The sequence below is a fragment of the Phragmites australis genome, chromosome 16, assembly GCF_958298935.1.
Source record: "Phragmites australis chromosome 16, lpPhrAust1.1, whole genome shotgun sequence".
Taxonomy (NCBI): Eukaryota; Viridiplantae; Streptophyta; class Magnoliopsida; order Poales; family Poaceae; genus Phragmites; species Phragmites australis.
In genome coordinates this window covers 27,327,366-27,342,103 of record NC_084936.1, presented here as the reverse complement: position 1 = coordinate 27,342,103, position 14,738 = coordinate 27,327,366, and the positions used below count along the sequence as shown (strand labels likewise).

Below are 14,738 nucleotides of genomic sequence, written 5' to 3'. Positions count from 1 at the left end.
CAGTTTCCATCCGCTAGCTAGACCAACACATGCTTGCCAGCTGCCCAGCTCCGACTAATCACAGAAGAATTCTCAGGCCAAATTCAAGCACTAGTAAACTGTAAGCACACGCCAATGACATCAGATTCCAAGCCAATAGCCATTTGCATGTGCAGTCAGTATTAAGTAGTTCATACGCAGTGGAGAACGGATCATATCTGGACTAGGTACGTCAGGGAAGTAAGGTAGAACATACTCAAACCTAAGAGATTGTTCAAAGGAAAAGAAAATAAGACCAGAAGTGCAAAAAAAATCATGTTGTACAAAATTACAGGAAACCCTCCTCGTTTCTGTGATAAATGGGATTATACAGGTTCCTCAATAGTAACTCTAGAGAGAGCAAGGTATTTTTGCAGGGTAGTATTACCTACAGTTATCCAGAGGCACATGAAGCACACGTCTACAAGCTTCGGTAGTCCATAACAGTCACTTCATCTTCAGGAGCATCAAGGTCTTGATAGCTGCAAGGAAGGTGAAAACTGGTGAAAAGGTGTACCCAAAAGAACAAATAGATAATGCATAGAAAAAACATGTCTGAAATATCTATCGATACTTCACATCAACAAATATTCAAATAATCATACATAAGACTGCTTATTCATAAATACAAAATTTGCATCCCTAGCATGCAGAAGAGAACGACAATATCTTAAAACAAACATATCCTGGTCAAGCATACACTCTAAGATAGTCATGCTCCACATGATCATAATCTGGACGTGGAAGTACTAGGAACAATATCTTAAAAAGGCATACACTCTAAAATAGTCATGCTCCACAGACTGCAGATGCAGTTATGTAATCTAACCATTCATGAGCTAGAACATATTTTCCACGGTTCACAAATTACGAATAGTCATATAGTAACAAAAGGAGTTTCAATTTGTTGATCAGCTTAAATTTTATAGTGAAGTGTCTAAAATTTGTTACCGAGCTTGAGGAGAAAGATGCCCCAATGTGCAAATCATGATAATGAAAAAAAAAATGATGTCAAAGATTAGTCGGTGACAGATAATCAATGTCTTTTCTCTACTATTTTCAGGATCTTTGTTGCTGGCGACCACATCCCAGAATGTTCAAAACGAATTGTTTACACTGATTGTGTGGACTTTCTGGGAACATATGTGCAAAATGCAAAGAGATTGAGACATAAGTACTAGCCTCCGTATTCTACGAGGATCATGCAGAAGAGGAGGAGCATTGAAGATTGGGGATGGACCACCCATTGGGGCACCACCACCCCTCCCTGCTCTCCTAGGATGTGGACCCGCAGGTGGCTCAAAAGGAGGTGGCCCACCCTGATCCCTCATCATCCGCATGGCAACTTCCGGTGGTGCAGGAATAAACGGTCCTAGAGGACTGCAATGGAGATGAACCGGTCATGAGTACATCGTTCACTACAAGCAAGCAGAAGTTGCAGACTTACCCAGCACCAGGCACAGGCATCAGCACTGGAGGAGCAGGAATATCTGGAGGAAAGGCACCATGCATAATTGGATCACCAAACGAATCATAAACAAGATCATCAGGGTTTTCACTAGACCCATCATGTGGCGGTGAATCAACATTCCTGTCAAACCTACGATTTCCACGTTCATCTCTCAGCCGACTCTCTATTGGAGGCCGGTGTCTGCCTTTTCCCCTCTGAACAGTGATCAATACAAACAATTATACAAGAAAGTCACCCATTAAACAAGTGAGTATAAAGTTAATGATGAGGCTTACTGGAGCATGTTGCTGCATGATAGGTGTTCCACCAGGCGCCTTTGGATCACTGCATTCAAGATAAAATGCCCAATAATCATCATGCAATTTAAATAAATTAGCTTGCTCAAAAAGATGACAGTGCAGAAACATACTTCATATAGTTCTCAAAGTAAACATCTTCTCTCACTTTTGAAGTTAGCTCAACCACCACATCTGCATGCTTGAGTTTAATATGCTTCTGGACAAACTCAGGAGCATGGAAAAGTTTAGTGCAACCCTTGGCTCCACAACCATACTTCCACCCATACTTCTCATCCCTTATTTTCCTCACATATGGATCCAAGACTTCAGTGGCGGCTGCATCAATCTTCTCCTTTGCTTTCAATAATTCTAAAGGATCCTGACCTTGAATCCTGTCTTGCCAGAATGAATCAAGTTTATTCTCCCATTCAGTTGCATTTGAGCTAGCCCCATTATATGTCCTTGCATCAGCTTTCACATGCCTTAGGCCTTTGGGTTCATTTGTCTCGGACATACCATAATAATCCACACCATGGATGCGCCATAAATAGGTAACAAGAGTGTCCAACAACTCAGCACCCTCAAGACCCTTCACAGTAGATGATCCCCGTATTATAACAATTGGCCCCATTGAACCATGTGAGTTATCCCTGCCTGACTTGTCATGGTCACTAGCCGAGAGAACATTGTTCTCAATACCCTTCTCAGAATCAAGTTTACAAATGAGAGCTTGAGCTTGCTCAATGTCAATTTGAATCCGCCGAGCTTCGGAACTAACTGGGTGAGCCTTGGGAGCAGCATAATATAAATCATCAGGGCCCTTTCCAAGTTTGCCTTTTTTACCATCTGTGTCCACATCTTCTACATTTTTACCACTATTATTTCCCGATTTGCTCGTTGCCAAACCCGTTAACCCTGGGCCACTGCACAGTACAAACAAAAATAAGTAAAACCCATACTCTTGCTCTGTGTGCACGTGTGTGTGTGTAGAGAGAGAGAGAGAGAGAGAGAGAGAGAGAGAGAGAGAGAGAGAGAGAGCATCTCACGTGTCCAGACTTCCACTCTGCAAATCTAGGAAAAATTCATTTGCAGTAGCTCTTGACAGTTCATTCCTTCTACATGAAAACAAAGATAATTACAACTTAGATGGGCAGGAATGTTAAAGAAAAGGATATTGTAAAAATGCCAGAATATCAGCACAAGTGAGACTAGAAGATGGCAAAATTAGACTAAGAAAATAGCAAACCTTTCTATGACAGATTCAAGGTTTGTAGGATGGTACTTATTTCTCAACCTACAAAATAAGCAAGAGATGCAAAATTAAGAAGTTATTGAAGAGAATAAGATGTTAGATAATATATCACAAAGTCATGATCCAAAGAAGTATTACCAATCCTCATCCTTATGGAGGTCAAAGTATGCTTTCTTCTGAGTTGTAACGTACTCTGACTTGTACTCCTCATATCTAAAGATAAGCAAGATTAATGGAAATGCCAAATTGATTTCAAATCAACCATACAGAAAGCATACTGCACACGGCAGAAATGATTCTTTTGATGAAAAGGGAGAGACTCTAGCTATAGTTGAAATATATGCCTGCCAGAAATTTACACAGCAATAAAAACGAGCTCCAGCATAGCATACCTGCTTTGAGCTTCAACTGGTGAAATATCATCTTCAAGTTCCTGAATGAACTGCTTGTACGACATCAGGCCTTCCCTGTAGAGCAGCAGTGTTGATCACTCTGGTTGTTTTTCACATTGTGCAAGGAAACGGAAACACAAGTAATAGCTAACAAAACTTAGGTAAAATGTCATTTAGGTCCCTCTGTTTTACCGATAGGTTAATGTGGTCCCTCAACTTTAAAATTATCCAATTTGGTAGTATGCTTTCGAACCTGATCCCGCTGCATAATATGTGAATTCTATATGGTTCATTCAAAAGGTGCTGTGATGATCATCTCTTTTCTTATCGTTTAATTCATATAGTTGTTAAAAAATGATTTTATGTGTTCCCATGAGATGTTTTGCAATGATCATTGCATCTTTGATTTACTCAGTATATTGCAATGAGGACAGAATGTTATCTTTTTCTTCAAGTATTTAGTACAGATCGCATAGAGTTTAGTCTGTAGAGTTCATTAGTCTTTCACATTACGACGAGTGTGAGGTGTGGGTGTACACCCCTACCACCCAAGTTCAAGTCCTCTTCAGCTCAAATTAGGTTTTTCTTCTTAATATGAAATCAACTAGTTCCTCCTAGGTATAGTTTTTCTTTCACATTACACTGAATGCACAAGACAACTCCATGTGATGCTTCACATCCAACTGATTTGTCCGACTCCTGTACAACCCTAGTGTGCGTGTGCACTGCACTGGTGGGACCAGAGCCTTGCTCTGCCTGTGGTAGTAGCACAGTCGGATGATTTCGTCGTATGCATAGCAGCATTCTTCCATGCACATGTCTTAATAGCCAAAATTGCCACTTGAAAGCTACTACATGCTCAGCAACTCATCACTTCAGTGATGGACCAATCATATAAGTTCTGAAATAGTGAAATTTGTATTAACAAAATGCAAACCATGTACAAGCCTGACAAGAGTTGCTCCTCAGAAAGTATATTTTTTCACCGAATAAATAAGAAAGGAAATCATACAAGCACATGAAACCCATCCAGATTTGTATACGTACCTACGAGTGTTACCAGGGGCTTCATTCCATCCACCGCGTCCAGAATCTGGCCAATCTATGCAACATACGGAAAGGTAACAATTAAAGGGATATCATTACCAAGAGATTCCATCCGCAGGTAGCTTGAACCGCAACAAATACTTCATACCCCACACGTTATAATCAATGGCAACTTTTTTTCTAGTACATTACATTTTTTTTTTCTTAAAAAAGAAACATTTGATATGATTTAGGATACAATTAAATGAGGATATTATGTGTCACATACTCACACGCTTGAGAGATTCAACTAATATCAAGACAATAATATCAGACCAGTTATAGGGCAAATGAACTAGATTGAGACTACTTTCTAGATCTCCTGTGGGGACTTCGGACTTAAAACTACTAGTATCCGTACCAAAATGGCAACTAGTGGACAATGGACAACCCCTCATCCACTAATTCATACCTGGTGCACGATTCATGTATCGGCCATCACCACCTCTTCCTCCTGTGCCACCATGGTCATTTCCATACCTGGGAGAGAAACATCAACAGCTTCAAAAACTGCAGCAAACACTCAAAGCAATGTAAATGGGAAAAAAATCAAGAGACCAGCAGACACCAAAACCAATCAAGAAACCAGCAGACACCAAAACCATCACATGGTTTCTTTCCTTTCTGCACACGCTATAGCGCTGTGCTGGGTTCCCATATCAAAACAACAAACCCATGCGGGCATAATTGTGAAAAACTACCAAACATCTACAACAGTTTCAAAGGATCAACAAATATGCTTGCTTCACATGAAAAAAGGGACATCATGAGCCTTCGAATATACAAACTATTAATAGCACATTCAGATGAACAAAAACACGGTTATTGCAGGAAGGCTGGGTCATTTATGTTGTTGTTGGGATTCAGCAAAGGAACCACAGAACACTCGCACAATGTGATGAATCAATGTTCTTTTAGCCAAGTAGCCTAGAAATCATAAAACAATAACAAGCCTCCTCTCTCACTTCGCTCCAATTCTAAAACCACAGCTACCACAAATGGCATGCAATGACACCTCGTAACGCACGCTGCAAACCGCAACCTCTAATCGACATAGCTAAGCCAAACTAAGGCCGCGATTTCCAGTTAGCACCAACCGGCCTCGACTGACAGTAACAAGCAAAGCACCTAGCAAGCTCTGATCTGCTCGTTTCAACTACCAAGCTGAACTCCCCATCCCGCCTACTCACCTCCGGTCGTCCTGCTCGTACCCTCCGCCTCCACCTGGCCCGAGCCGGCGCCGGTCGAACCCTCCGCTGCCCTCGTCCCTCCGGTACCTCTTGCTGTGCGGCCCCGGCGGCGGGGGCCCGGGGGGCGGCGAAGGGAGCACGGGCGAGGAGCGGCCGCGCTTCCTGTCGCCGCCGCCGGTGGGGGGAGGGGGAGGGGGAGGGGACGCGTCGGCGACCTCGGCCATGGACGGCGCGAGATCCAAGCTAGGGCGCCCTCGCGGACTCGCCTGTCTCGATCTGGCGGATCTCTCTGGCCGGGTCGGGATGGGGAAGGAAATCAATCGGAGAGCGAGGAGACGAGAGGGGTGCGAGGAGAGAAGCGAGGGGTGAGTGGCCCGTGACGTCATCTCTGACACGTGGGGCCCATTTAGAGTTGGCCCACATGTCACGGTCCGTACGCCAGATGATCTCCTCGCGGACTGAGCGGGGATGTGGCCTTGTGGGGACGCGCAGCGAAATTTTTGTGACGTTTCCATGCGGGGCCGGCGTTGACTCGCTCCAGGGAGGCTGGTGTGTGGGGACACTTTCTTTGGGCCCGCCTGGCATAGGGATGCTGTTTACTCACGCTGTACTGCGCTGGGCCCCGCTTGGTTTTGGTTGAAAGAAGCATGACTGCACGGAGATCTTTCGCTTAAAGTTTGAAGATCTAATTTCTTTATATCAAATGGGTTTGAAGTGTTGTAATATCTTTTCAGACGAAGCATGTAAGGAGTCGCAGTGCATGATTCTTTCATGGGATGGAAAGTAAAAGTTAGATATTCATCCAAAACTTATATATTTATCTAAAAAAAGAAATTTGTAACAAAAAAAGTGGTTCGATTTCTAGCGAAGCTCCATTTGGAACATTTGAATTTCTTGAATTTCATATTAATCGTAGAAAACTTTCTTTCTTGCCTCCAACTTCATATTTTTTAACTACGGCTTTGAATCTTAGAAACACACGCATCTCTAGTATACTTTATATAAGTGAGTGTGTGTATATACATCTATGAGTTGTACATATGTTCTAAAAATACACAACGTTAGCAGTCTGTTGTGTAGCCCGTGAGCCATGTGGCATTAGCAAGCAGCCAAGCATATTCAATCTCAAGAAAAACAAAAGGCAGTGCACATGTTTCACATGCAGTACGGCAGGTTGGTAGCACAAGGCAAGTTTCAGGAGCAGGTTCATGCGCAATCGCAGGTGGGACACACACCCCAACCAAGCAACATTCTCATGGAGAATTTACCGCAACCGCAGAGGAACCATTTTGCTGCATACAGTTTACATGTAAGGGGTCGACAAAGCAGCACCAATAATGCACATGGTGCTCCTGCTCAAAGTTGCAGTGCATTTCAAATGCAAATGCAGCAATATTGCAAACTGACCAACATTTTTTAATACGCTAGATAATGAAAATTAGCGCCAACCTCATCAAACACCATTATTGTTGTCACATAAATGATATAATCAAACTTCTAGCTGTATTAACGCATGCTCAAAATTGCATGCTGATAGCCTGGTACTTCCTCAACAATGCCAGATATCCGATTTCCTTAAGCAGCCTCAGCATAAGAATCATTATTGATCTAGTAACAAGAGCATATATACAATCGTCACCACATTGGGGATAGATTCTCATTATTGAAAAGATAGCCATCATATTTTGTGCTTATGCATGCTACTTGCTACATTACATGATCGTCAGTTCTCGATATGGGATTGCAATAAAACCCTTGCACCATTAGCAAAACTGACTAAAGCCAGCTTTCTGCAACCTTCACTCTATTTGCTGCTTGTCTTGATTATCTTGTGGAGTGCTCTCTTGGCTTCCTCTAGGGTCTCAACCTTGTGAGGGACATCAAATGCTAGCCTCTGAATGTTGAACTGCACAGAAGAAAATATAAATAGAAGAATGTGGAAAAAAAATCTTCCTTGAGAAAAAATAGCCTCGCCGTCAATAGTAAGAAGCTGCTAATAAGAAATTATGCATATATTTAACCTGTGCACCCTGGCGAACCCGTATATCTATCCCTTTGCTGTCAACTGATATAAGAGCAGCATCATCAACCTCCCCTTCTGATGACAAGAACTCTCGAAGTGGTTTAGAGAAAATCGCATTCAACTCCTACATGAAGGGCATTCATCAGAAGTAGTTGAGATTTTACTGTACTAACCTATGAGTGGCACATACCTACCAAAATGACCCAGCTAATCTGCTGCAGTCGTTATACCATAAACTAGGTATCAGTGATCAGATATGGTTACCTTTAAACTTTGTTCGCCACCATCAACTGCTATCTTGTCAGGTTGAATAGTTTCATACTCCTTCACGTCTACCCATGCAACAGTTCCAAAGCCTCCGATAAAGTATATGTCACTGTAATTAGTTAATATAGTTTGTCACAACTCTTAATTTACACAAGGCACGATAAGCAAAAAAATGCTTTCTGATGAAATATGTGCTTTAGAAACTACAGTGCTGAATTTAAATGATAAACGGATCAGCAAACACGAAATGATATAAGATAATAACCCATCAGATTTTAAGTCACAGACCTTATGTTGTGCATCCTGTAATAGTAAAAATTTCCCCACTGTTGTGATGCCCACTGCTGATGTTTTGCTACATATTGCTTATGGGCCCATTCCTGACGAATGCGAGTAATCAGTTAGTTTATGAAAGTTCTAAAATCAAAAAGCAGAAGAACAAACTATGACCCAACATTTTCTCATTCAATGTTTTGAAGATATATCATACATTCCAAATTCAAATCATGTCGGTAAGAGCCATGAGAAAGCAACTATATTTACGTCCATGAGAACTCAACAGGAGTTACCAATTTGGAGCATTTGATGTTGAAAAATATCGCAATGCAGAAAAGACTTCCAAACAACAGTTGCTGCACAATAGGACTTAGAGCCTACTACCTAATGATTAGCATGCCAGCAATCAACAGAAAAGGTAAATACCTAACTGATTACAATATCAAACAACAAAGTCAGCTAAATAGAAACCTGTTGTTCAGTTGGCAAAGGGTAGACATCACCAAATATTGTGACTCGTGCATTCGACAATCCACTCCATCCAGGTACCTGTGAAAAGGACACAGAAGGTATTATAGCGAACAAAGCTTATGCTCCAATACAACACACGGAGAAACTTCATACTTGGACAACAAGCGTGCATCTTGGGTCAGCGAGCAAGTTCCTTGTATGGATTGCTAAGGGTGACAACGAGAATATTGGGTCTGCACAATACATCAACACCAAGCAATTAGCTATGGGGATCTCACAGAGTGTACATTATTATCCAAAAGTTAACCAAGTAGCTAACTCACGGCCCATTGAATCATTAGCAAAGTCGACAAGTGAACCAAATGGATATCCAGTACGCCGGTGATGCATGCCAGACATGACAGTGCAGAGGTGAGCAAACCGCGCCTGGTACACACAGTCAAGTAGATAAGAGAAATATGAGACTTCGTCCCGCAGACCAGAAAGGTCAAGAGGTCAACTAGCTGAATCTACCTGCTCCATCAGATTGCGAACAGCCAAAGCCGGCGGAGGTAAACCATGGGCAAAAGTTGCACTCTGCACACCACCAGATATAGGTGTTCTAAATAGGCCAGCTCTGGATCCACTTGAGTCGGTACTAGTATTTGTTGATGAAGCCTTCTGTGACTTGTCAGCCACGATCGGCAGAACTCCATTTTGATTTGAATCGCTCTTCAGCTGTTCAGTAGCATGTAGTATAATCAACCATGCATGGAAGACCAAAAGGTAAAATCGAACTGCAAATAAACTGTCGCACATACTGTTCTTTTAGCAGCAGGAAGATAAGTAATTTCTTGTAAACATAAACCCAGAGACACGACTCTTAATCTATAATTGAATATGTTACAACAACAGATAACTCATGTATGGGTACTCTTCAAATGCCCGGCACAGAAAAGAAAACTTCTTTTGGGGCATCTCATAAACCCCCCGAGCCAGTTCCAATCACACCAAGCTATCCAGACATGCCCCATACCACGCATCCAATCCAGCAACTAATAGAGCTCCCTTAACACAAGCCAATTCCTTCCAGATTCATCCCACCCAGGCAGCCATCCCCATCTACTCGCAGGCCCACATCGACCCATCACACCCCGACAAAACCACAGCCTCGTGCCAGGGGAGAATATCGTCGCAGCAACTGTTACCTTGAGTATGGGAGACCCATTGGAGGTGGCGCCGGCCTGGGCGTCGTCCTTGCCGCCGCCACCACCGGCAGCGGCCGCGCGGATGGGCCCGCAGGGGCTGGGGCGGGGGCGGAGCGCGAGAGACTTCGGGGCCAGGCGGTAAGACCGGTGTTGGGCTGGGAGGAGGGAGGAGGAGGCGGTGCCCGCGAGAGCCTCCATTGGGACGGGGGAGAGTCGGAGAGAGAGAGAGAGAGAGAGAGAGCGCAAAGGACGGAGGAGAGAGGGAGTTGGGCGAGGCGGCTAAAGAACGGAGAAAGGGAACCCCCTTCTTTCGGCTTTGGGATTTTTGGAGGGTAGGTGGAGGAGGAGAAGAGGGTGACGTGGCTAATCTGGAAACGTTGGATTGGACGAGGACCCTTCTTTCTTTCTACTTTGACTGGTACGGTGCTAGTACGTTGCTACATGTCTAATTCTATTCTAATATTGATATTTTCTTTAATGTGACTATTCCTTAAAAGCAAAAGAAAGAAAAAATACTAAGACTCTGCTGTAAATATGCATAATAGAAGGTCAGAATCGTGATTAAATTAAAATATAGAACAATGGAATAAGAGCAGAAAGTCCAGTTGCCTTTCAACTTTCCTCTTTTCATCTTTTTGTGCAGCGTGCAATATAAAGTGAGAATTCAATGATGCATAAACATTATGCGAAAATATTTGGCAAGTAAATCGATAATGTTTTGGGTATCAATGAGCAAAATCTGAAGAAGCTAAGAATCAATCTAACAAACATTTAACCACTGATTTCACCACAAAAATAATTGCGCTAATAATTTCACCGGAAAGAGGGTTTTAGCCGAACAGCTTACCTGAACTTTCTAAGCACTCAGTTAGTGCTTCAGATTGGAGAATAAATAAAATAAATGACCACGGATAAGCACTCAGGCACTAATGTTTTCACCAACTCAAAAAACAGTTAAAATGGCAAAAGAAATTGTTACAAGATAGCTTCAGCGCAGAAAAGCATGAGCGAAAAAAGAACTGAAGGTATGTAAAGGATCATTTCACACAACTCACGGATATGATCAAACTGAAGGTATAAAACTGAACAAGACTCAAAGCTATTTAGCAATCTGCAGACTTAACAAAGGATAGCTTTTTTTAATACTCATATCAAGACTATGCACCAACTAATTTTAACTCTGAACATTTCTATCAAGCCAAGGGAAGGCATTGAACTAAAAATTCATATCAAGGTTAAGATCATACTACTTATCGACATGTATTTGCACATACATCTACACTTACAAGAGGGGTACTATTAGGTTGTTGATGATTAATTCCCGATAATGATTCTGAGGTGTACCGATCGATGGATGTGTATATTCGTAATGAATTTAAGAACACAGAGATTATCTAGATTCGGGTCTCTCTAAAGGATATCAACCCTACGTTTTATGTATTTTGTTATCAGTGTTTGTGAACTGGTTATAAATGAATTTTCTTGATCTTACTTCTCTGTCCTTTTACAAATTGGGTCCTCCTCTCTTTATAAACAAGAGAGAAAGAGATCTTATAAGTGGACCCTTTTCTGCTGACTTATATCTTAGCTAAATCTCTCACCCCTAGGCTATTTAAAATGAAGGAACAACACATGTACTCCTTTTTGTTCTAATAAAGCAGCTGAGCTCATCCCATCTATTGGACACTTCCATGCCTACGTCACCCTAGTCGGCCGATGCACCCCATCCCATCACCGGTTGAAAGTGCATCTAGATCCTTTATGTGAGTTTTGAATAATTGATGACAAATGATTAAAGGACTAATGAGTTTATTGAGGTTATGAATAAGGTTTAGTCCCATCGATAAAGTTAAAAGGTATTAGCATCCCTCAAAAAGAAAAGAGAAGCGGTATGTAGTTTACTCATAGGTTTAAATTTATTTTATTTTTTAAATTGAGTTTAGGAATGACGTACTATCAAGAGGGATATGTGTTGATAGTCTTCAAGGTGTCTCAATGCTCGAAGTACCCTTTTAGACCTAAAAGTTAAGAGACACAGTCACCCACGAGTACCGGGATAGTTGCAAAAGTTATCTAAACCCGGAGTCTCTGAGTTAGCCTGGATACTTCGGATTCTGGACAATAGCCCGGATACTTCGGATTCTGGATAGTAGCCTGGAGTCTCCGAGATAGACTCTGAGCCAGCCTCTCGGTTTAGGCTTTGCCCAACTGGGAGTCTCCAGGTGAACCCAGATACTCTGGGTCAATACAAAAAGTACTGTAACGATTAGTTTAGAGTGCTAGGTTTAAATACCCCTCTCACCCCTTCCTTCATTTGCTGCTGAACTAACTCGAGACAAACTCATTCATAGTTATTCGATAGCCTCTCCAACTCCTTTAGTGTTTTAAATCTTGCTAGATTTTGAGAGTTGAGCTTGAAGAGTAAGATTGAGTGCTAGTGAGTTTAAATCCATTTATTGAACACTTGAGTTCATCGTCAAGTTGTTGATTCGTGTTCTTTTCTCTTGGAGTTTGGAGCTCCTAGATGGTTAGGTATCGCCCAGAGAGCATCTAAGCTTGTGTAGTGCCTCAAAAAATTTGTGAAGGTTCTTCTTGCCTCCGTAAGGGAAGAGAAACTCTTGAGTAAGCCTAAGCTCGATCTTCGTGATCGCTTGGTGAGGGCAAGGGTTGAAAGAGATCTGACTCCTTGTGAGCATCTTAACGGAGACGTAGAGTCATTTGATCCGAACTTCGAGAAATAAATTCTTGTCTCCTTTACATTCTTGCATATTTTCCTTGTTCTAGTTGTTTTTTGGGGGTGTTTCCCTCGATCTACTTATTTGTGAGTTTGTAATTTCAAGTGGTTGGTTAAAAGAAGCTCTTACATCAATTAGAACATGCGGTAACATTTATATCCAACTAGACTTGTTTAGGTTTGCTCAATTTTTAATTTTCTGTACAGGCTAGACTATCCGGGTTAGCTCGTAGTCTCTGGCCCTGGAGTCTCCAGATTCAACTAGAGTGTCCAGATTCTGTTAATCCACTATGAAGTTTTAATTTTCAGGAAACGCATATTCACCCCCCCCCCCCCTCTAGTCGACATCACGTACATTCACCGGTCTTGTACGCGTGCCTGTAAAGCAGTCTGACACATCTACGAGCCCGTCTCGTAACGTTTAATGCTACGGGACAGGGCATGGCACCACTGTGTCAGCCACGACCTGCCCGCTGGAGAGGAGTGCTTAGGGAAGAAAAATACTTGAGTGGAATATATTTAATGAGAATAGACTAGTTAGATGTGTACCTGTCCTGCGGCCAACGAAGGCTAGTCACGGGAATCCTTTATGTGGTAAGGATCCTGGTTACAAAAATACAGATTGATCGTGTAGTGAGACTCTGGAACGAAAAATAATCTTCTACCAGATGGTATTGACCAATATGAACCCATAGAATAGAAGACCCCTATTATATACACTAACATAGGCCAAGACATTATAAGCCACACCTCAACATGCAATTGATACTAGCAAAGCTTATACATCTACACTTAGGCCAACTTCAACGGAATCTTCAAATCTGCAAATTCCAGTGCTATAGTACTTTGCGGTCTACTGTAGCACTGAAAATTCATCTCCAACAGATCCCCTATTCAGTGCTACAGTGCGCTACAGTGTTGCGGAGAGAGTATGGTGTCGTAAATTTGTCAAGGGGTAATGTAGCATCCGTAATACTGTAGCAGTGATGTAAGTAGTACTGTTTCCGAATGGAGGAAAGCATTGTAGCGGTACTGTAGCAATATTATAGACAGAGGCTAACAGTGGGTCCGGAAGGAGGAAAAGAGTAATAAAAGGTAAGAAATAGGGTAACTGTTGGAGATAAAAAAATAAGGGATATTGTAATAGTGATAGGAGATACTGTAATAGTATTTTTAAAGATGAAAATTTAAGATAACTGTTGAAGATGATCTTATAGGGATACTATTAGACCAAGACAAAACATTATACGCCTCAACATTTGACGCTAGCAAAGCTCAGAGCTTCAAAACATTAGATATTCATATGAGGAGATACAGTTTTAGATGCTTTAGGTCGTAGTATAGTCATTCTCAAAAAAGATACAGGAGCAAATCTAGTAAGCCATGAGATACTGTTACTTTCATACATTATATAGTAGCAGAGTACAAATGCGGCCTAGTTGCGTACCCTAGCAAAGTAATCCTCGAAAATTTTGGATTGGCTAGACAAACAAAAGTACATAATATGCTTCCTGCAATCCTGCATGATTGCAGCATGCAAGCAATGAAACTTACATTAGCTATCTTCAGTCAACTTTCATATTGTCAAATTTCTAGTGTGTAGATGAGTTCTCTTGAGTGAGACTAATCGAGTTACGAAGAAACCTTTGCGATCTTGTGAGAAACAACATCAGAAATTGTATTATTTCACCAGAACCATCGAGGAATAGCATCACAAGTTGCAGACCAAGAAAACAAGAAGGCGACAACAGTATGAATTCACAGGTTTCACTAAAGCCACCGCATCGGTCAGTAGCTATGAACCCTCTCCTCCTCCTAGGTAACCTCCCTTCATCGGTCAGTAGCAGAGAATGGAAGCAGACACAAGAGGAAGGTTGGTAGCAGAGAATGGAATGTAATTTCGATACTTTTTTGTAGTGTTATGGGGTTACCTTCCTTCACTGGCGACACTTCTCTCCTCCTCGGCGACCTTTCCTCCTTGTCCTACTCTTCGGCTACCTCCCTTACGGTCAGTAGCACAAATGAATCAAGCGTAAGAGAAGACAGTAGCAGAGAATGGAATAAGAGGTTCTTCCTTTATGTACTACACTGGA

At 41.9% G+C, this 14,738-nt stretch overlaps 2 protein-coding genes across 2 annotated transcripts; both read right to left on the bottom strand.

The window, feature by feature from the left end:
- Positions 1-211: 211 nt before the first annotated feature.
- LOC133894881 (serrate RNA effector molecule-like) lies at positions 212-6,040 on the bottom strand. Its single transcript, XM_062335065.1, has 12 exons — positions 5,688-6,040; positions 4,910-4,977; positions 4,459-4,513; positions 3,412-3,486; positions 3,158-3,232; positions 3,014-3,061; positions 2,814-2,882; positions 1,899-2,690; positions 1,765-1,813; positions 1,466-1,683; positions 1,201-1,398; positions 212-500 (listed from the first exon to the last, which is right to left on the bottom strand). Exons 1-12 carry the CDS (start codon positions 5,909-5,911, stop codon positions 440-442), a joined length of 1,932 nt encoding a protein of 643 aa, XP_062191049.1. The 5' UTR covers positions 5,912-6,040; the 3' UTR covers positions 212-439.
- Positions 6,041-7,173: 1,133 nt separating this feature from the next.
- On the bottom strand, positions 7,174-10,198 carry LOC133896107 (uncharacterized). The gene is made up of 9 exons (XM_062336622.1): positions 9,912-10,198; positions 9,238-9,441; positions 9,048-9,150; positions 8,878-8,957; positions 8,725-8,802; positions 8,266-8,357; positions 7,975-8,086; positions 7,709-7,834; positions 7,174-7,593 (listed from the first exon to the last, which is right to left on the bottom strand). The coding sequence occupies exons 1-9, from the start codon at positions 10,107-10,109 to the stop codon at positions 7,492-7,494; spliced, it is 1,095 nt and encodes a 364-aa protein (XP_062192606.1). The 5' UTR covers positions 10,110-10,198; the 3' UTR covers positions 7,174-7,491.
- Positions 10,199-14,738: the final 4,540 nt, after the last annotated feature.

Coding starts and splice junctions, on each gene's coding strand:
- LOC133894881 (XM_062335065.1), bottom strand. CDS start 5,911: ATGGCCGAGGTCGCCGACGCGTCCCCTCCCCCTCCCCCTCCCCCCACC. Junction 3,062..3,157: donor CTCCATAAGGATGAGGATTG/GTAATACTTCTT, acceptor CTTATTTTGTAG/GTTGAGAAATAAGTACCATC. Junction 2,883..3,013: donor CTTGAATCTGTCATAGAAAG/GTTTGCTATTTT, acceptor GTTTTCATGTAG/AAGGAATGAACTGTCAAGAG.
- LOC133896107 (XM_062336622.1), bottom strand. CDS start 10,109: ATGGAGGCTCTCGCGGGCACCGCCTCCTCCTCCCTCCTCCCAGCCCAA. Junction 8,958..9,047: donor TGCTAATGATTCAATGGGCC/GTGAGTTAGCTA, acceptor TGTATTGTGCAG/ACCCAATATTCTCGTTGTCA. Junction 8,803..8,877: donor GATGCACGCTTGTTGTCCAA/GTATGAAGTTTC, acceptor TCCTTTTCACAG/GTACCTGGATGGAGTGGATT.